The sequence below is a fragment of the Lytechinus variegatus genome, chromosome 1 (genome assembly GCF_018143015.1).
Source record: "Lytechinus variegatus isolate NC3 chromosome 1, Lvar_3.0, whole genome shotgun sequence".
In the NCBI taxonomy this organism is placed as follows: domain Eukaryota; kingdom Metazoa; phylum Echinodermata; class Echinoidea; order Temnopleuroida; family Toxopneustidae; genus Lytechinus; species Lytechinus variegatus.
This window is the reverse complement of record NC_054740.1, coordinates 79,025,783-79,047,533: the sequence shown is the minus strand read 5'-3', so window position 1 is coordinate 79,047,533 and position 21,751 is coordinate 79,025,783. Positions and strand designations below refer to the sequence as shown.

Below are 21,751 nucleotides of genomic sequence, written 5' to 3'. Positions count from 1 at the left end.
GGAGAATGTCTAGGATACACTTTCCCTTTTTGGTTTCATGTATTAAAAAATAGTTTATTGTCTTTAGAACTCTTAAAAGATTACTTTTGCTTGTATTGAAATCTTGGAATAGATTGAGGAGAAAATACTCTACAATTGACATGAAGAAGAGCTGTGGTACATTGAAGAACAGCCACACAGCCCTTTATTTATTCCACTCTGTTGAATTCAAATATTTTTAGAGCCCAATCGGAAGAAAGATGCATTTCTTCTACACACAGTAAAGCCTCTTTGTGTTCTCCTCTAGAAAAGAAAAGAACATATAGAAGATGGCTATATATATCTCATAAAATAAGTTCGTGTACGTGACGGTGGTCTGTCGAAGTTGCCCAACCGTTTATTTTGTTTTGACAATATGTATTTAGAATATCGTCTAAATGAAGCCCTCATCTGGAAAAGGGCACTTATTAAAGGCAGCATGTACATTATATAGAGGAGGCCCTGGTACTTGGAAGCGGGGGCTGAAGCTTGTTAAATTTCTTGGGACCTAAAATTTTACATTAAACCTTTTTTGCTTTTCAAATTTTACTTGGATTTACTTGGATGTTGAGACGTAAAGCAATATGCTTATGTGCCCATCAAGAATTGACATCAAGAAATTTAACAAGCAAATAAACAAAAAGGATTGCACTAACACACGCAGCACCCCCCCCCCCTTTCCGGAAAATCTTGCGGGGGGCTTCAGCCCCCGCTTCCAAGTACCAGGGCCTCCTCTATATAATGTAGATGCTGCCTTTAATAAGTGCCCTTTTCCAGATGAGGGCTTCATTTAGACGATATTCTAAATATATATTGTCAAAACAAAATAAAGGGTTGGGCAACTTCGACAGGCCTCCGTCATGTACACGAACTTATTTTATGCGATATAAAACAATGCCTTCTATGTTTTTTTTTCAAGAGGAGAAAGTAAAGAGGCTTTACTGTGTGTAGTAGAAATGTATCTTTCTTCCGAATGGGCTCTAAAAATATTTAGATTTAACATAGAGTGGAATCAATAAAGGGGTTTGAGTATTTTAGAGCTTACGTGTGGCTTTTCTTCAATATACCACAGCTCTTCTACATGTCAATTGTAGAGTATTTTCTCCTCAATCTATTCCAAGATATCAATACAAACAAAAGTAATCTTTTAAGAGTTCTAAAGACAAACTATTTTTGAATACATTAAACCAAAAGGGGAAAGGGTATCCTAGGCATGCTCCTGTTGGGTTATAGCCTTTACTGTGCTAGAGCATTATTACAAACTGCAGAACAATAATAATGATAATAATAATAACAACAATAAATATAGTATTAATATTAATATAGATAAACATGAAATATAGATAAAACAGTTGCTTTATTATACCAAAAACGCAATTTGCCTTGCCGGTGGCTTTAAAACACGATTTTTTTTTATTTAGTGTCGAAATACAGAGAGGGGACGGGGTAAATTAGGAGGGATCCCGTGGACGTAGGCAGTGGCGTACCGTGGGTCATGGCATGGGGGGGCACCAGCAAAAATTTTGAGTCACTAGTGAGCGCGCGAAGCGCGAGCTTAAAATTTTTGATATTCAGACCTTAAAAAGGGACACTATAATTAATCTTTTGTAATCATGATACGTACCTGTCTCACTAAATAATGCGAGCGCGAAGCGCGAGCTGAAATTTTTGTAAATATTGACCCCAAACAGGAAGATTTTAAGGACTATATTTTAGGAATCCATTAAGAGTATACACATCTCACCATAGTCATCTAATGCGAGTGCCAATAAGCGCTTGCTGATTTTGTTAGAATTACATCTAAACATGCACATAATGCACTTGTAATCATGATTAAAATACCCATCTCACTAATCAAATCTTGCGAGCGCGAAGCGCGAGCTGAAAATTTTTGATATTCAGATCAGAAAAAGGGACATTTTAAGGACTGATTCTAGGAATTCATGGAGAGCAGACATATTTCACCAATCCACTACTGCGAAGGAAATGTTTTATATCAAGACCTTAAAATGGGGCAATCACTTTGAGTAGTCATGAAAAAGAAGCATACTATTGTACATAAAACAATAATAACTCGAAGTGCGAGGAAATATATTAGGCAGTATGTTGTATATTGACTTGAAAACGGGAGGATTTAGTATAACAGGGTTATATATCTCGTTAAACAGACAATGCGAGCACCAGGAACAATGAAGACATAGGCCCTGAGCAAATTATGTTTCGTAAAGTTATGAAAAAAATGTTTCTTATGTAATATAACATTACATAATTACGATATAATATGACATTATACATATAATGAACAATAATATCTTTTTTTCCCACTACGTTTATTTCCCTTTCTCCCTCTTTTGCTCCTTTTCACCGTTTTTTTTTTGGGGGGGTCAGCCGATTAGGGGGGCACGTGCCCCCATGCCCCCATGCCCCCCCCCCCGTAGTTACGCCACTGGACGTAGGCTTAAATAATTAAAAAAAAATATCTTCAGGAAACATGTTAACTGATGTCTCATACATCTCTCTTTTCCAAGTCGATAATACAAGTCAAACAGGTTTTGTAAAGTAGCGGGAATGCCGCGGGGAATGCAGTTTTGCCACTTCGGGGTCTCCAAAAGATATAAATTTTAACAAAGTTAAAATATGGATTGAGGTGGGGTACATTCGTCGTGATTCATGTGCCAGAGCTTCATTAAAGCAGTAATCTGCAAAGCAATGTCTCCTGTAAATTTTCCAAGAGAAACAAAACAAAATTAATAGTGTTTTACCGATACCGAAATGCATTTTGCCCGTATATCCCGTAGATTACGGTGTGGCAGATACACCAACAAAAGCGATACGAGTAGCCGATGGAAGCTATTGTGTTGAGATTGCGTTATCTCGAATGACATACCATTGATCGCTTTATTGTCCGATTCGTGAGTGTGACTGTGACATAGAGGTTGTTTTGGTCTCGTTTTAGCGCAATATCACGTCATACATTTTGACATATTTGCCCTTTTTCTAAGCAAATTAAGACACTAATACTGTCATGAAGCATATCAATGTTTTCGCTAATATATTCTCTTTCATGTAGAATGTTGACATTGTGTATTAATTGCTTTTATTTATAAAACAGTTAAGGATTCATGAAAAAATACTCTGTTTAAATTATAATTTGCATAATTTATGTAAATTAGGTAATAATAAACAAGGATATCTCAATCATTTTATGTCAATTTTCTTCCCTGTCTTACCCTTAGTCTTTATTTCCAATTTTAGGGCAGTTCTGGTTAAATATATATTCCGAAATACTTGTTTTACTATATCGACCTAATATGCAAATTTATGCAAATTTCTTGCTTATTTGCATAGATACAGCGTGTCTCTTTGGATGAATCCTTTTCTTTTGACTCAAGGAACATTTGTGCCAAGTGGGACATTTGTACTCAAAAATGCAGCGTTCACCCTTTTTTTGCAGTTAACAAGTCTACTACTTGCATCTTGGACTTACTTAATGATAAAAGATATCATTTAATAGATTGTAAACATGAATTATCTTCTCCTATTAATATTACTACAAGAAATTTTCAAAAGCCATTTTTTCTCTTTACATATTCATCATTTTCAAGAATCGAATAAAGCAACATTCATGATGTCACTTTTACCAAAACTAACAAACTGTAGAAATAATATGCCTTGCAAAGCGTCATTTACTTGTTAAAATAAACCCCAAGAAACACAGTAATGAGTCAACCAATTGATTTACTCTCTGCGGAAATAGTGATTTCATCACAAATTGTTGATGACCAGTCTCTATTTCACTATAATTCTTGGTCTTGATTTCTTTTGCCACTCACCTGTATGGACTCCGAGAGGGTCAAAGTTCTCCATGTTGCATACCGTGACACAATTGTCTGATGCATCCCGGACCACCTCATACTCAACCTCCTTCCATCCTAGTAGGGATTGCTCTATCAACAGCTGATTAGATAAAGCTAAACCCTGATAAAGTAAATAATGCAATTTATGTAATTCATCTATTTCTAGTCAATACAGAATGAGGTAATGAGATGATAGGACAAATAGGGCAAAGAATCTTAAAGGGAAATCCATACCAAAATGAAAAAATAAAATGTTTCAAAAGGAAAAAAATCGGAGAAGGAGATATATGACAATTTGTATATAAATGTACAAATAATAATTTCACATTGTAATTCTTTTTTAAAGCGACCTTTCATTGACAAATCATGGGGAAATCAAGGCTTATCTCAGAAGAAGGGATTCCACTCGGCTGCATGCCTGGGGGTGTTATGTAATAGATGCCGGCATGTCTGGGAGGTCTTGAGAGCAATAGACTAACCAACCAGATGTAAACTGCGTGTTTTCACTTTGAATCATGTAACGTCACAGTGGTTATTTATTTTGGTTTTGCAATCAAGAGACCTGCCATGAGTCTAGGAATTGGGATTGTTGGAAACTGGAACAGCGATGATCTGAAGTAAATAACCATCACCATGATTTATCAGTTGCTGGGCCCTTTAAGTGGTAAAACCTGGTATCAATATAGGGATTCCCAATTAACCATCTATGTGATGTAAATGGGATGTAGGATAAAGAACACTAATCCATTTTCTAAAATATGAAAAATAGCTACATCATCTCTTTCAAAGATTTTACTCATAATTTGTTTTTTATGAAAGCATTAAACTATATGCTACTTATCATAAACTGATCACCACCATGAAGAAAAATGGAAGTGAAGTTCTGAAAATTTTGTACACAACAATTGAAACAGTTTCAAATGAAAAGTGTTAGAGATCCCATTTTATGAATATCCACTTTTAAACTTTCACCATTTCTAGGTTTGTTTGTTTTTTCCTTTCACATGAACCATTTTATTACCAAACTTGGATTTCCCTGAAAGACAAGTTTAAATAGAATCCAGTCATTTCATTTTGTATTCAATTTAAAACATATCACAATAACGAAAACGGGACAGTTGGATGGACGACCCCATAACAGGAAACCTCTAGCAACAACCTACACGTACATTATCCACAGCCATGACAAAATACATCTATATAGACATGATAACGAGAGTAAGGAATACAGAAAAGAGATGAAACAATACGAGACTTACCCTTGTTGCAATAGCTCTCAAAGCTTCTTCATTCTCTGCGACCCCTGACCCCAGGCCTCCAAGGGCATAAGCTGCCCGCACCATTACTGGATAACCAATCTTCCTAGCAGCATCAATGGCATCAGAGACCTACAGTGAAGGTGAATAGTAATCATACATTTGGTATCATAAGCTTGGACAATATAAATGAATGATACAGTGAGAAATATATCATTTCAGATATTCATTTCATTTTCATCTATTTCAGTTTCAACAAAACATGAATCAAGTAAATACAAATATTCGCTGCTTACATGAATGTATTTCGAGCCTTTATAACAATACACTCTTTCATCTTCTAATCTTCTACCATAAAAAATGTATCAACAAATGAGAACATCTGCAAACATTTAAAAACCTAGTAGAAATAACATAATACTATGCAGTAATGTTCTTTTTAATAAAGATGAAACCAAAATATTCACCTAGCAACTGAATGAAGCTGTGTTGATTTGGCTTCAAACAATGAAAAGAAACGGACATGCTGAATGATACTAATTGACATTAATATTTTCAATAAACTGATGCATGATAATTACTTATCATACTATCTTTTTTTGTAGTACAATCCTGAGAAATTACAAGAGTAATGTTTCACATATAAACATTAAGTGTACTTACGGTTTCTACGGCCACACTGGGAGCAATCTTTTCATTAATCTCCATGAGCTTATCATTGAATGTCTGTCTATCCTCAGTCGCCATAATAGATTCAATGGGAGTACCCAACACCTGCCATTAATGAAATGAAATACAAACATAATTTGAAATCTGTGCATTAAGAATGTTCAGGCGAAGCAAGAAAAAGTCCTTTTTAAGCTTGGAAAGGTTGTAGTCAGCTGAAAGCTCTCTGTACCTTGCCCTACTGATGAGAGCAATTTAATACATGTCCCAATGAAAAACCTTATCAAAACAAGGAAGAAAATACGGATAAATCATTCCTATGTCTCATATGGAAACATGGATCCCAAATTCCACCTGTACTCCATACTCCTGCAAGATCACAAAAGATCCCAGTGTTATAGAGCTATAAAGCACAGGGTAATGTGACCTCCAGTAAAAAGGTGGATCCAACCCTCCCACCTGAATTTCATCACAATATCTACTTTTCTCCAAGTTAGCATGGATTACATCTCCCCTTTACTCCATGTTCCTTTCGGATCACTGTTTATAGAGCTCCTGCCCACAGTTGAGATGTTCTACCTCAAATTAAAGGCAGGATCCAACATTTACACCTGAATCTGTTTCCATATTTACTTCCCTTGCTCTTATATGTAGCCCTATCTTACCTGTACTCCATGCTCCTGCAGGATCCCTCTTTTATACAGCTCCACCCCACAGTTGAGGGCAGTCTGGCCTCCCATGGAGAGCAGGATCCCATCAGGTTTCTCCCGCTTGATGACATCGGTGACAAATTCTGGTGTGATGGGTACGAAGTAGACACTGTCGGCCTGCTTCTCACCGTACTCATTGGTCTGAACCGAGGCTATGTTTGGATTCATCAAGATAGTCTTGACATTCTCCTCCTACAAAGAAAAAAAATATGACAATTTATCTCAATAATAATAATAATAATATTTGAAATTTATATAGCGCATAATAGTCAAAAGACTCTCTATGCGCTTTACAAAATATATCTTGATTTCTTGCAATGAAAAAAGATATTTTTAATAAGGCATTTGCCATACTGTGTCTCACCAACTTGGGGTAATGCGCATCCAGACCCCTTTCCATCGCCCCCTTTTAAACTACAAAATCAACTTGATCCTTTTTAGTTGACAGATAAAAGAATGATTGGTTTGGATAGAACTTGGATATAGGGAAGCAGTGAAAAGAAACATGAAGGAAAACTAAATAAATTATAGATAGATGGAAAAGAAGTGAACTAGGAAACATGCTTGATTTTGAAATCCCATTTCCCATGGGACTCTGTGAGTGAAATTGTCCCAGGCTTTGTTGCTAAAGAAGTCTCTACACTGACCTTCAGTGCCTTGATGGCCTGAGAGCCGGAATAATCAAACTCTCCCGCTTGACCAATGGACAGTCCTCCAGATCCTAGAACCAGAACCTTGGAGACATCGATCTTCTCTGCTCTCTTTCCCGATGTTTTGAAGTTAGATTCAAGGTCTTTCATGGTCTTGCCACTTTTGACCATGTCCATGAAATTATCAAAGAGAAACTGTGAAGAGATTAAGGTGGAAACAAAAATGAGATTCATGAAAAAATGTCTCAGGGTGTAAAGAAGAGTCAGTCTTTGGACACATTTTGAACCATAAGCATGTGTTTCATCTCCTGGTGGGTGTTTCATAAAGCTGTTCGTAAAGTTACCAACGACTTTACGCACGACTAGAACATGTTCTTAGGTCAAAACTCAATTATATAGGGATATCACATAGCACAAGAAAGGATCACCAGTCGTGCGTAAAGTCATTTGTATCTTACGAACAGCTTTATGAAACACCCACCAGGTCTTTAGCAAACTTCTAATGTTTCAGTATACAATAAAAACAAGACATCCAAAACATAAGTTTTGTAACGATTGCTCCAGGCTTAATTTCGTCTAAGATGAAGGGTTATATTCAGGGTTGCCATAAAGTTTTATGTTAGGTTTAGGGTAGGGTATACTGTTAAACCCAGGGTTAAAGTTGATCATTTGATTAGTGTGTGGAGCGAAGAAACTGTCGCTGGAGCAAATGTCATGTACTCGAAAAATACATAGTACATAAGTTCTTCCCACTCTTCAAACATACATTTTACTAAACACTCACCATACACATGACAGACAAGAGTTCAAAACCTAGCCCCCACACTAAGACCCCGCCGAGCAGTGTTTCTGCATTGCTTTTTCATGTCTTTCGGATGGTGGCATTAAAGATCAGTGGCAGACATAGATGATCACATCTGATACATACATCTTTGTAAAAACCCAACACACACACATATGCACCTAATGGCCTAAGGGTGCACATTAAGAGATTCAATTAATATTTACAGAGGATGTCCAAATTTTGTACATGGTATCCCATGTATTTACATTACTAAATCTTGTATGATATATGGCATTTTCACGGTGACTGACGTTACACGGCACAATTTTACATACTTTTCATTGTGTGTATGATAGTTACCGTGAAAATGCCCATATGCTATTGGTGGATACATACCTCTGTGTCTGTTGGTCCTCCTTTATGCTCCGGGTGGAACTGAGCTGTGAAGATTGGCTTTGTCTTATGCATGATTCCCTGAAATAACACATGCAAAGTCACTTGTATCATTCATTCTGAAGCAATATAGGAAGTAGTGCTATATAATTACACTCTTTGTCAAATGCAAATTGCATGTTACCCCCCCAAAAAAAATGCATACAAGCTGTTATTACTAGACACCTGACCCCTCCCCCCTCAAAAAAAAAAAGATCTGTAAATAGTATTACATATTGACACACACTTGGAATGTAGCAATGGGTACTTTGTATGAAGGAATTCTCTGAAGGATTGTGTGCAGTACCTTATGGCAAAAGCACTACTAAACCAATTAATAACAGCGCCAGTGCTTTGTAAAAATGTGTGCAAAGCTGAATATGTTGTATTGGATGAATCATAATTATTGATGCATATTTGCACCACTTTGCGAAAAAATGATAAATTAAGGCTGTGTGCAGTTTAGATGAAAATAGATTTTTTTTCATGATTTTCATTTCTCTTGGCTCAATATAAAAATTTCAACTCTTCATAAACTGATCTTTTACGCTAATACTTCATTTCACACAGTGCCGCCTCAAGAACAAGGAACACCTTTTTCATGTTAATTAATCATTAGATACTATTCCATTTTCAATGGTGGCTGATTTTCTTACCTCATTAGTTTTATCATTGGCATTGACGAAGACTGGTGTCCATTCTGGGGGTAATTTGTCACCGTCTATAGCAAAGCCATGGTTCTGAGATGTGATAAATGCCTGACCATTCAACACATTGATAACTGGTTGGTTGTGACCCCTGTGTAACAAAGTAGTCATTTTGTTTCCTTTTATTACACAAGTGGCAAAATAATGAAAATCACACAAAAGAGAAAAAGTGGATAAAGCCATCAATTATCATAATTCAACAGTACTTGTAATGAAGTATTCTAACATTTTTGGCCAAAGAATATTAATGAGAACATTGTGTGGTAACAACAATTAATTTGATTCTCCACTCAAATCATCATTTAAAATGAAACCCTAACAAAAGTAATATAAAGTACACGTACAACATATCTCTAAAGACTGATAATTTCTGACTTTGCTCCAAGATGTGAAATTTAGGAGACCATATTTTCATGTTTTTACTGATTTTTCGTATATATGTACATGCATGAATGTTGAGAAGTGACATTTCCTTGCTTGTTGAGTAAAAAAATTGCAATGCGAACTATTCATCTCAAAGAGTAGCTAATAGAGTATTCATTGTAATCACACCTGTTACCAAGAGGCAATTTGTAGGATGGGGCACCTGCAGCTAATCCAGTCAACTGATTGCCCATACAGATACCAAACAAGGGGTTAGGATTCTCCTGAGCCAATACCTATAAAAACAAAAACACAGTAATAAAATACAAAAATATAACACCTTAATTGCATGCATAATGTAAATCTTAATCACTACTATATCAAGACGTGACATGTTCAGTAGATGTCACTGCAAGACTACCAAAAATACAATCAATACCCGACAATACAAAATAATTAAATATAACAAACTAAAACTACTCAAAGTAAGTATCATAAGTATATGTGTGATAATCCAGGATCATTGTAAAGTGCATGACTTATGAAAATTTTTCACAAGCATGACAGGACTTTCTCTTTATTTATTCATTCATATATATGATTTGCTGGCTAATATCTATTTTGTGCTCTCACTCACTCGCTAAAATCTCATCATTACAGAAAGTTACAACTTACCATGGATAGCAACTTTCATGAAGGCCTTTGGGATTTACATGTTTGAGATTGTCTATCACAGCATTAGCTAATAACTTACCATCAATATCAATTCTCTGAAAACAGGGCCTTCATCATTACCTTTTTGAGGTTCTCTACATCAGAAATAACTAGTAACTTACCATCTATGGCTACTTTCACTTAAACAGGGACTTTGATACTTACATGTTTATGGTTGTTTATCACAAAATTAGCTAATAACTTACCATCAATAGTCAATAGCAACTTTCCTGAAACAGGGCATTCATCATTACCTTTTTGAGGTTGCATACAAAAGAAGTACATGCAACTAGTAACTTACCGTCAATGGTAAATTTCATTATAACAGGGCCTTCGATACTTGCCTGTTTGAGATTGTCTATAGCAGCAGTGGCAAGGGCAGGATCCCCAGGGCCATTAGATATAAAGAGACCATCATATTCGATCTGATTAAAGTCATAGTCCCATGGCACAAGATGGACTTCAGCACCTCTCTGTACAAAACATTACAAATGATTTCAAAAATTTACCACCAGAGTATGAAAGCAGGTATAAAGTTAAACATTTATGATATAGAAATAATTGTACAAAGGAATGCAAAGAGGAGACTGCTTTCAATATTTTTGGAAAAGTTATAGGACCCTTTTAATGAATAAGAAAATCAAACAAGGTCTAAACATTAAGAGATACTGTAATCAAAATCCGGTTCCAATCATCATTTCATTGCGATTTTCCTCGTTTTCACTAATAGCAAAACACACAAATTTTTACTCATACCCCCTCCCCCATCTATTCAAAGAAAATCTTATAAAAAGCTTCCAAGCGGACATTTGAATACTCAAGACAGATGATTCCTTGTTGATGGAGCTAACTGGGTTTTGAAAGAGTCCTGATTTCTCTTCGAAGGTGCTATAACACTATGGATAATATTGAGAAATGTTTATTGATGAATTTTATAATGAAGCATGTAATAATGTTTCCCTCCTTAAAACAAGATACTTGATTTATCTGATTTTTGTTTGGTCAAGATATTGATTTTTGTTATTTTAAGATACAACATGTTCTATTAACCGATCAAACCGAACTATTGATCGATTGGCTGTTATGCATTTTTCTTGTCACATATTTATATTTTGAAAATTTCATGGTATTGTACAATTAAATAGTTTTTCAAACATATACATGTATCATTATTTATTCTAGACTGCAGCATCTGAGTACATAGCTGGTATCAATGTTCCTTGGTTTAGCAGGAACCTGTACCAGCCCTAGTTGTGCGAGTCAGGATGGCTGTACTTTTAGGGAATTAATTTTGGTTGTGTCTTTTTAAAAATTGAGACACATTGTATTTCTGTCAAAATAATTGTTTCATTGTAATTGATTTAAGAAGTTTGAATTTGTTTGTTATAAGAGATTGATACTCTAGGTAGATTTTTACATTTTTTTGCTATATTAATGATTAGTATATTTTTTTCAACCTTAGTATTTACTATGAATATCAAACTTTGATAATGTCTGTTTCATATTACTTGGGAACATTTATTTGTAAATCACACAGTTGTTAACTAGTTCCAAGTACTATCACTGTATCAAATAATTTCAGAAAACATACTTAGAGAAAGATATCTATGAATCAAATTTGATGTCATAACAATATGGCAAAAGTAGTACACTGACACTTGTTGAATCCAATTGAAGTTGTTATGCCATACTGTAATGACATTCTGAACATAACGTACATGTAGAGCTGTCAACATTTGAAAGTAAAAAGAAGTAATCCAGAAGCTCAAAAGTCATATTTTGAGATAAAAAGAGTAATTTTATACGCGCTGTGCAGTATTATAAATTTCTTTGAAGTGGTATAGAACAAATGCACAACAGGGCATATTTGGAAATACATGTAAATAAAATTGGTGCACAAAGGGATGTAAATGAGCAGATATTTAAAGGCAAAGATCTAAAGGCAAGGGTGTAGATCTAAATTGGGCTTCGACATGCTTGAAAGTATTCTCATCATTTCTAGTTAACTAAAAAAAGATTTCTTTTTAATTCTTCATCATCACTGACACTAATCATATGGATGCCTGAATATCTGTTTCATCTTTGAACGTGATGCCATATCAAAAATCAGATCAATCAAATCATATCTGATGCAGAATTTTGAAGTGGCAGTAGTACACAACATTCCCGCCGGTGGACCAACGGAGATGATGTTCAAATGCCGCCTGTCCCAGAGGCTTCGCTGAACTGCATAAGCAGGCGAGATCCTCTAAATCATTTATTTTTGATCCTTTTGCAATATATCACAATCCAATGTGACATAAATTTTCATCCAAGATGTATGAAAAGTTTAAAAACTGATCAGCGCCTGAAGTAACTATCCTAAAATATGATGATTTCATTGTTGCATTGGAAACATGGAAAGATAACTTCCTGTTTTGCGCACATGTGTGGATATGGTTTCATGCAAGATAGGCAATGCACGCAATCTGTGGTACAAACTTTCGCTGTCCGACCACTGAGGCAATCATCACATGCGCCGCAATGTAAACAAAGCGACACGATCATGCATGCAATGGCAGTATTTGCTGCCTTAAGATGAGTTTGCCACTGTCCAATGTATTATCTGTGTAATTAAGATTCAAAAGCATAGTGGAGTAATTACATATACATTTCTCCACATTGATAATCAATATAAAAAATAAACATACGCGCAAGCTTACACATTCTATGGGAACCTACCTTGACTAGGCTGCGAATGATGTTGTGCTTGATACCACAGTCAACAGTGACAATCTTATGGGGATTCCCCTTGCCATAGATCTTCACCTCCTTTGTGGATACCTCTGCCATCAGATTCCTTTCATTGGGGTTATCAAACTCTATGGGATCACCATCAAACTCTATCTTGCAAAGGATGGTACCCTGAGGGAGAAGATACCATAACATGTCTACTTTCATTACCTCTTCATAAGAGTACTCACTTTCACTACGTGTAAAACCATCAGAAATTCAGGACCAAATTTCATAAAATGGTCTTGGACCGTCATTCAAATTAGGATTTGCATTTGTATTTGTATATATATTTTCAATTCATAATCCTCAGCATACTGACATTTCTGGGCAATTCACTTTTTTAATTATTGATATACAAGTATCTAGATTATGACATAAAATTGGACCTTCTATGCAACAATACAGATAGAAACTCAACATCCACACAATAATGGACATAATAACTATTTTTGCGGTTTCTATCAATTTAGGTTTCACAAATACAATGGTGCTAGAAAGTGAGTGAAATCCATCAAAAAATGCAATCCTTCATGCTGAGTATTGAAAACAGATAAGACCACTACAATCTCTGGCAAGGCCAGAGAAACAAATTTTATTGAATACACCTGAATTCACATTTAAATATCTATAACATGGCAGAACTTGAACATTATTACCTTTGTTCATTTTCTGGTGGGGTTCACTTACTTTTTAGCACCACTGTATATCTAGGGTTAATACATATTTTACTAAATTCCAGCCAGCAGATTTTTGCAAAATAATGCTTGAAAAGTCTAATAATTGGGGCATGTAGGTTATACCTTATCTCTGACTTTCTTGGTGAGCATCCTGGTGTCAATGCCATAGAGAGCTGGAACCTCTTCCTCTTTCAGCCATTCAGAGAGGGACTTGACAGAGTTCCAGTGGCTGTAGTGGTAGGAGTAGTCCTGGACCAATAGGCCTGTAGCCTGTTATGAGAGAAAATATGAGTTCACTCAAAATCATTTAATTGCAAAGGGTCTTGTTCCCTTCCTCTGGTTTGTAGAAAGACACAAGCAACACCCAAACATCCACTTCTAGAATTTAAGATGGAATGCCTAATCTCATTGATTGGTTTGTTTTGTTGGCACACATACACATACGAAGGGATGGTTCATTGTGTGACCCATCCCCCTCCCTCAAGGGGGGGGGTCACATATCTATTACCATGATTGTTTCTTCTCAACAGCTTTGGAGAAACTGATCATAACTCCAAATAGCTACAGTAAAAATATCACTTTTTTTGGTTTGATTACTTAAAGTGATAGTTGATTTATTTACTCTCTTTTTACACTTTGGTACAATAACTGTTAATTGATAACTCTAAAGTGAATCATGTGATCAAACACAAGGTAGTGTTGTGCATTTCACTCATCGTTATAAAGGGTTTGATGTATTAAGTAACAGCAAATCTTATTATCTATAGTACACGCTAAATGAAAATTTGCTGCATTAAGTACTATCTTAGATAAGTTTGTTGCACTGTGTACTAGCTTGACCATAATAAGCTTTAACAGGAATATAGTACCAATGCCCATAAATAATGAAACATCCATTTGAAGCAATTTAAGCAAACAGGTACCCAAGACCCACGAGGGATCAAGCATTGATATTATTAAACAGAAAATGTGCCATTGTTTCTCTCTATCATTTCTGATGTGGGTGTAACAAACTTCACTTCCTCTGCAGTTTAAATGCAGATGCTATCTTTCCTCAGCTTCACTTCAAGAAGATAGCAATACTCATATCACATCAAAAATAATACACATACATGTAGCTTGTCCCATCACCTATTTGCTTATACTGTATCTAAGTCTGGTATATTTGTCCAAACCAATCCAACCCAACCTTCACATTCTATTCTATTTGATATCTAAACATGATTGAATAATAGTTAGGCCTACCTGTATTTTATCTGATTCCACATGTTTCATGAGACCATGTTGGTCCATAGCCTTGGTGTCTGGTACTCCATAGTTACCAACAATTGGATAGGTCAAGGTCAAGATTTGACCTCTGTAGCTTGGATCCGTCAGTGATTCAGGGTACCTGCTCAATGAAACAATAACAGATTTATATATACACTGTAATTTTCTTGCAGTAACACAGTATACAGTGTAAATATAGTTTTTATTGCAGTAACACAGTGATATTTTCATAATCAATAAGACTTTAGAATTGAAAATAATTTTCGATAAGAAAGATAAATGACCGAGAATGATGAAGATCTGATGTTTCTCACCCAACAAGACCTGTGTTGAAGACAAGCTCTCCAGCTACTGATTTATGATGACCAAAGGAATAACCAGTGAATGTTGTACCATCCTGGAGAATCAAATGGGCTGAAGTAGGCTGTATAAAAATAACCAACAATTGAAGCTAATTACTAGTAGTTTCAGCAAATACTGATTTCGTGAGAAAGTCTTCAAAATCAAGGTCACTTGACACACCATCATGGTGGATCTAGATCTGGTTTATTCACATAAACCTAACTCTGTGAAATCATGAATTCTAAGCTAAAAATGACCACACTGAAGATCACCAACAAAGATAAACACATGTGAGACAGAGTATAATAATTGCTTGGGGGGAAAATGACATTTGACATCTGGAATACTAAGCTTGTTTTGTCAATTTCTCAGCAATCACACATTTTCCACCCCATTTTTTTATTCATAAATATAAACACTTTGGTCATTTTATTGGATTCTGTTCTAACTCGTTTTTAGATTGTTGCCATAAACGGCATTCATGTTTCATTGTTTTAGTATTGGCATTTTTGGAACCCCTGATCAAATTAGATCAGACATTGCCACTGCTATACTTACTGGTATGCATACATTGACCAATTGTTAAGCTGATCTGTCAAACGGTTCTTTAGTTATCACAAGAATGAAAACTGGACAGACAGAAAAATTATCAGAAAACAAGTGACTGGCAACCACCCACAGTGGGCAGAGGTATAAAATAGTTCTAATTACATATGAAAAGCAATAACAATCCCTGCAATGAGTGTATTCATACTTTGTACCTTTTTCTTCTCTTTCTGAAGACAAGAACTTGTTGTGAGGAACCTAGACTTGTTAGCAAGATAGCGAGGGAGAGACCAAGTGTTCTTCAAAAATCCAGAGGCAGCTGTAAGATGCGCCATGCTATGCAACCGGAGAATGAACTCGACCAGGACAACTCAAAATATTGCCGATCTCTTTCTTATAAATTCAACCTGATAATAAAAGAAACAAACCAAAAGGGATAAGCAAAATGACAATGACGATGACAATTATTATGCTTGACTAATCAGGAGGTACACTTTCCTTGGAACTTATTTGTGAGAAAGTGTAAAGTTATCACTAAAGTTAAAGATCAAATGCTTGAGCAGCCCAATGAGGGTAGCCGTGCTAAAGCCACAGTTAAAGTATGCAGCACAATTGAAACACAAAAGTGCTACATGTTGAATATTAACTGAAAAACCCCTACTTTGTTCTACCCTAGACCCCCATTGGCTGGTTGGGTGGATCAAGTACTGTATTAAAAGTAGATTCAATCCAGTCAAAAGATATTTTAAACTGCTTTCATTTGCAGAGGAGTGAAAGAAAACAGAAAGCCACAGAGCCTCTATACCATACTGTACCTCAACACTCATTCTTCCAATACTGTTGTAGACCCCTAGCCTTTTTTATATATATGTTTAAACCTTTCACAAACTATGTAACTATATTCATTCTTGCCGATGGTAACAAATTACTGGTGATGTCAGTTCTACTATTACGTAAAGAGTCTCTATGAGCTGATCATACTCTTGAAAGTGCCTTTGGGCTTCATCACTTCAATAAAATCAATGACTACATCCAACATAAACGCTGGACCTGAATCACCGGATTCCATAATTGGATACAGGATCGCAAAGGCCTGATATGTTCATTTGTTCATACTGTACATGTATTTTTCATATGAATTATTGATATTTAACTCTGCCCGCCACAGAGAGAATCACTCCTATGCCACATTAATTTCAAGGTGCAACCTTGAGGTTTTTACATAGACAATGCCTAATTCAGCTCACAATAGCTTTTGATTTGGTTTACTGTAAAGAAAAGCTTTGTGTGTACACAGTATAATGCAATGCACACATGTACAACAGACCTGTTACACTCTGTGTGTATTGTGAATAGATTGTGACTTGAGTTGAACTTGGCAGTCTGCTGTATGTGACTCCGGTCAAACAAAGTGGGCAAAGATTTAATTACAAGGTACGATGATTCTCTGGTCCTGACAACGCTGCATCACATTTAATACATCCTAAGCAAACAGATACAGGTTTTACCTTTACCCAGCTGTTTTCAGTGAAATTCAAATAGACTGAATATCCTTGTACCAATCCATTTCTGCAGGTTTTTTTCATTTTGTTGAGGTTTGAGATTTTTCACAAGAATGTATTTTTGTAGAGTTTTCTTACATAAAGTTACCATTTAAATAGCCTTTATAGAGACTGTGGTGTCAATGGGATAAAATAAAATCTAATGATTTATGGAGCATAGGTTATAAAACATTACATGTATATACTGCCCTATACTTCCGTGGTGGTGAGATTAAAGTGAAACCTACATGTACATTACCCACTTCTCATTAAAATCAAAAGAAAAAATATTTTCATGTTTTTAAAGTTTTATGTAACAAAATAAATTGTTACTAATTCTCTTGATTTTATTTTAAAAAAGAAATCCTAAGTAAAATGCCGCACATTTACTTAAAATTTCAAAGTTATGGCGGCTCAGCTACATCTGGGGTAATGATATGATACCAAGCATTAAAGCACAGTTGAGTATATGCACATAATAACTGCAGTATATAAATGGATATTTATTATCATCATTATTTTTTTGTACAGAATGGATAAATTGACATGACAGAAAGTCTTATGGTCTTTTTTGTATTGTTCATGAGAATAATATCACCAAATCATTGAATAATGATTTACAGTGGACGACAAATCACCGGTAATGTAGGAATATGTACCAAAACAATTTCATTTCATATCTTAACCATCAATGTAACTTACATCACCTAAATTGAGCCTGAGATCGTAAACTGAAAACGGTAACATGAAAGTGATTGGCTGACACATTCGTATGTTTAAGCTGCAAAAGTAACACGATGACAATCGATAGTTGGATCTCCAAAACAGGCTCATTGGAATTAATTTTTTTAGATCTTAAATCATAAATTTATTTTAAGAAACTGAGCTAATCATTTTCTTATTAATTTAAAAAAGTAATTTTCATTCACAAGCTTTGTTTTCTCCGTCAAAAAGGGGGAATTAAGGAGTCAAAGGGGGTGCGCTAGCACACCCTTTTCTCCATAGACACTGTCTAGTCGGTCTAGAGTTGACTCTACTCTATTCTAGATTTAGACCTAGATCTGGGTGATAGAGCTGTATCTACACCCTGTCTTATGTCATAGGTGGTGCCAAGGTTTTGTGACGGAGATGACACCGAATTGCGGGACATAAAATGTATTAAAAAATGTTTCCTTGGAAAATTTTCCATATGCACTCATATCTACACATATTCATTCAATTACAGGAATACATGCATTATCAGTATTCAGGCACAGAACCCACATAATAATCATCCATTCTGAATTTATGACATATCAATTCAATTTTGATGGTATCAATGTCGCGATCATCGGGACATGGGGTTTCAGGGGGTTCGGCACATTCAAACAAGCAAAAATAACCAACAAGATTAATTTCCCCAAAGTTCTGTTGGAACACATTGTTAAAGACATTCATGTCAGAATCAATAAAGAAAAATTAAAGCTGCCTTATAACACAGAAAATGAGAAATATTCAATGCAAGTATCTATATCGGGACACAAAAGGAGACACTTTCACTTACTTACATGTAGATCATCTAACGTTAGGTCCCATGAAGAATCACCCATCTATTTCTAGATCTAGATTCCACTTTTCTAAATATAGATCTAATGTTAGAATAGATCTAGTTAAGTTAGGCTATACTATAGTTTAGCCTTTGGCTTTATTAATATTAGGTCTAACGTCGTTAGATCTAACGTTGTACGTTAGACCGATATTCCTTCAGTTTACCAAAGCAAGATTGTTTATAAAATTTCTCAGATAACTCTAGGCCTATATTCAGATTCAGATTCATTTATTATTGATCCATGATAAAAATACATAGAAATTTGGCATCCACTGGCTGTACATACAAATGATATAAATTATACAAACACAAATGACATATAAATTGGGCGAATATATTGAAAAAAAAATACAAATAAACAATTCAAACATATATTGCAATACGACATAGAAGGGAGATGTCAAATAATTTACCCATAAAGACAAATACCCTTTTTAGACAGGCTAAAATTTCCTTAACCCCGTACTATTGGTGGGGCTAAATGGCAATTTAGCCCCACCTATAGTACGGGGTTAAGCTTAGCCCACTTTCGTTTTACACAGCGTTTTTGCAAAGTGGGCTAACCCCACCTATAGTACGGGATTATTTGGCCCTGCAAAAAAGCAGGGTTATCCCACCAATTGCGGTGCTAAGAGCAATAGTACGGGGTTAAGATCACATGTGTAAAACGAAAGTGGGCTAAGCGCTCCCATTCATGCCCCGCAACAGAGCCGGCCCTGTTGTCCAATCAGAGGTAAGTATAATGAATATTCATGAACAGCGATCACGGCGATGAAAAAAAAAGCGCGCGCCAGAAGTCAGCGATTTTGGATATGACCCGAATGACCCCTCAGTGCACTCGTGAATATTCATGAGCTACCAATAGTCCGGGGTTAGCGAGTTTCGTGTGTAAAAAGCAAGCATTCCTTATCCGGGGGTTAGCAAAAACAATTTGGCATGTGTGAAAAATAAAATAAATAGTACGGGGTTAAGGATAGTACGGGGTTAACGATAGTCCGGGGTTAAGAAAATCCTGTGTAAAAAGCCTAAGAGTGAGAAACGGCTGAGAGTTAACTAAGAAGAGAAAGAATTAGTTGGATAGAACAAAAGTGGACACAGTGGAGAAGGAAAGTGAGCGAAGAAGATAGAGGGAAATCATAGCAGAGAGAGACAGAAAGAGATAGACATTACAAAATTGCAGCGAGGATACACAGCTGCATTCATACATTTGATAAAATTCCATAATAAGAAAGAACACATTATAAACCGACTTTGAAGTGAAGCTGGGAGGAACAGAGGCAAGAATGGGCTGGAGAACGATTACAAGTGTGTTCGAATTGAATTCAATTACCGGTACTTAAAATATAGGGTAGACAGGCAAAGACGTTGTCAAGGATTGAATGCTGACATGCGTGATTACAAAAGCCTCAGCGTTTAACTTTCTCATTGTACATATGAATTGCGTTGGGTACAAACGATTGTCTAACTCGTGAACGGTTACTCTTGGGTGCACGGAGGCAAATGCCTAAGCGGTTGAATCCAAAGAAACTGTGCAGTGGATGGGATGAATCATTCATGATTGATATACGTTTTTCATACAAAGTTCTGATGGCGGGAAGATCCGATTGTAATTTGTATTTGTACGATTTTCCTGGGTCTTTCGATTTTTTCAGATTTTTATTTGAGAGATTACCAAAAATGCACAAAAAATTGAAAGTGAGGATAGGCCTACTAATTAAGAGATCGGTAGAAAAGAACCAAGATCCTATTGAGTTTCCTCAAAAAGTGTAACCGATAACCTTTGACATGCCTTGCCTGCTACAATTTGTGAGTTCTTGTTCCAGTTCAGTTTATCATCAATAGTGGTTCCAAGGTACTTAAATTCATGTATAGATTAGAATCAATACATTGACTTACTTACTTGTGCCTTAATAATATAATGCAGTATTGAGCAGTGCACAGCCATGGGCACTGCCACAGCACATGACCCCTCGCCGCCATCCGTCCGGAGCTGAGCACATACCGGTACCGTAATCGTAATTACGCGACAGCAAATGGAAATTGCTTTTAACTGCGTACCGGTAACGTATTTTAAATAAGGTCTAAGTTAGATCTAGAAAGACACATATTTTTTCTATTTTAAAAATACTGATGGTACTTACGACTCGAATCTATCATCCTATTGAGTAAATTTGATGAAGTCAGCCTCTTTGTAAAACTTCTATCCACTCCAGCGCTAGTATAGATCTAGTATAGTACGCTGCAAACAATTATCCCCGGGATCTTCATCCACAGTCACCGTACCGTATACGCGTAGAAAGACGAGCTGATATCACGAAACACTCGCATGTCCACAGCATGCATGCGCTAGCTCCTGCATCCACCCGGCCCTCCCGCTGCTCAAATCAATTTTCGGATTGAGCTGCTCGACTCTTGTACGGTACTGGTGCCGCGCCAGTGGAGTATTTTGTGAAGGGTGAAAGAAAATGGGCGTGTCTTCTGCAAGGTCGGGGACTTGCATCATATCATTTCACGAACGACTTGCATCATCTGGGGAAGTCCCTCCATGTGTAGAGAATAACGATAGGGTTTCGTGGGTCAAACCATGGAGCTAACAGAGATAGTTAATAGCTCTATGGTCAAACCAACTTTTTTTCACGGCTGAAGAATAAGAACTTAATGCTATAGGTAAATTTTAACCTGTCTTTAGGAGCAATTCGAAACCACAATTTCAGGGCCGGCGTAGCAGAATGGGTGGAATCATTATCAAAACTTTATCTATAAAAACAATAGGCCTATTTACTATTTAGGCTATCATCTAAAAGCAAAATCAGGGACATTAAATGATACAAAAATAACTGGGCCTATTATATTGTG

General features: G+C 36.0%; 1 protein-coding gene across 1 annotated transcript in view; it reads right to left on the bottom strand.

Moving 5' to 3' along the window:
* LOC121424277 (carbamoyl-phosphate synthase [ammonia], mitochondrial-like) overlaps nt 1–21,172 on the bottom strand; it is a 47,528-nt gene extending 26,356 nt beyond the window's left edge. Inside the window, exons 1-15 of the mRNA XM_041619908.1 lie at nt 21,037–21,172; nt 15,982–16,173; nt 15,193–15,302; nt 14,855–14,999; nt 13,733–13,879; nt 12,879–13,061; nt 10,502–10,630; nt 9,633–9,739; nt 9,030–9,171; nt 8,338–8,415; nt 7,155–7,352; nt 6,463–6,699; nt 5,795–5,905; nt 5,135–5,263; nt 3,852–3,996 (exon numbers count right to left, since the gene is read on the bottom strand). Of these exons, the coding sequence (XP_041475842.1) occupies nt 3,852–3,996; nt 5,135–5,263; nt 5,795–5,905; nt 6,463–6,699; nt 7,155–7,352; nt 8,338–8,415; nt 9,030–9,171; nt 9,633–9,739; nt 10,502–10,630; nt 12,879–13,061; nt 13,733–13,879; nt 14,855–14,999; nt 15,193–15,302; nt 15,982–16,101 (1,981 nt within the window). The 5' untranslated portion in view covers nt 16,102–16,173; nt 21,037–21,172. The remainder of the gene's footprint in view (nt 1–3,851; nt 3,997–5,134; nt 5,264–5,794; nt 5,906–6,462; nt 6,700–7,154; nt 7,353–8,337; nt 8,416–9,029; nt 9,172–9,632; nt 9,740–10,501; nt 10,631–12,878; nt 13,062–13,732; nt 13,880–14,854; nt 15,000–15,192; nt 15,303–15,981; nt 16,174–21,036) is intronic.
* Between the last annotated feature and the right edge of the window lie 579 nt (nt 21,173–21,751).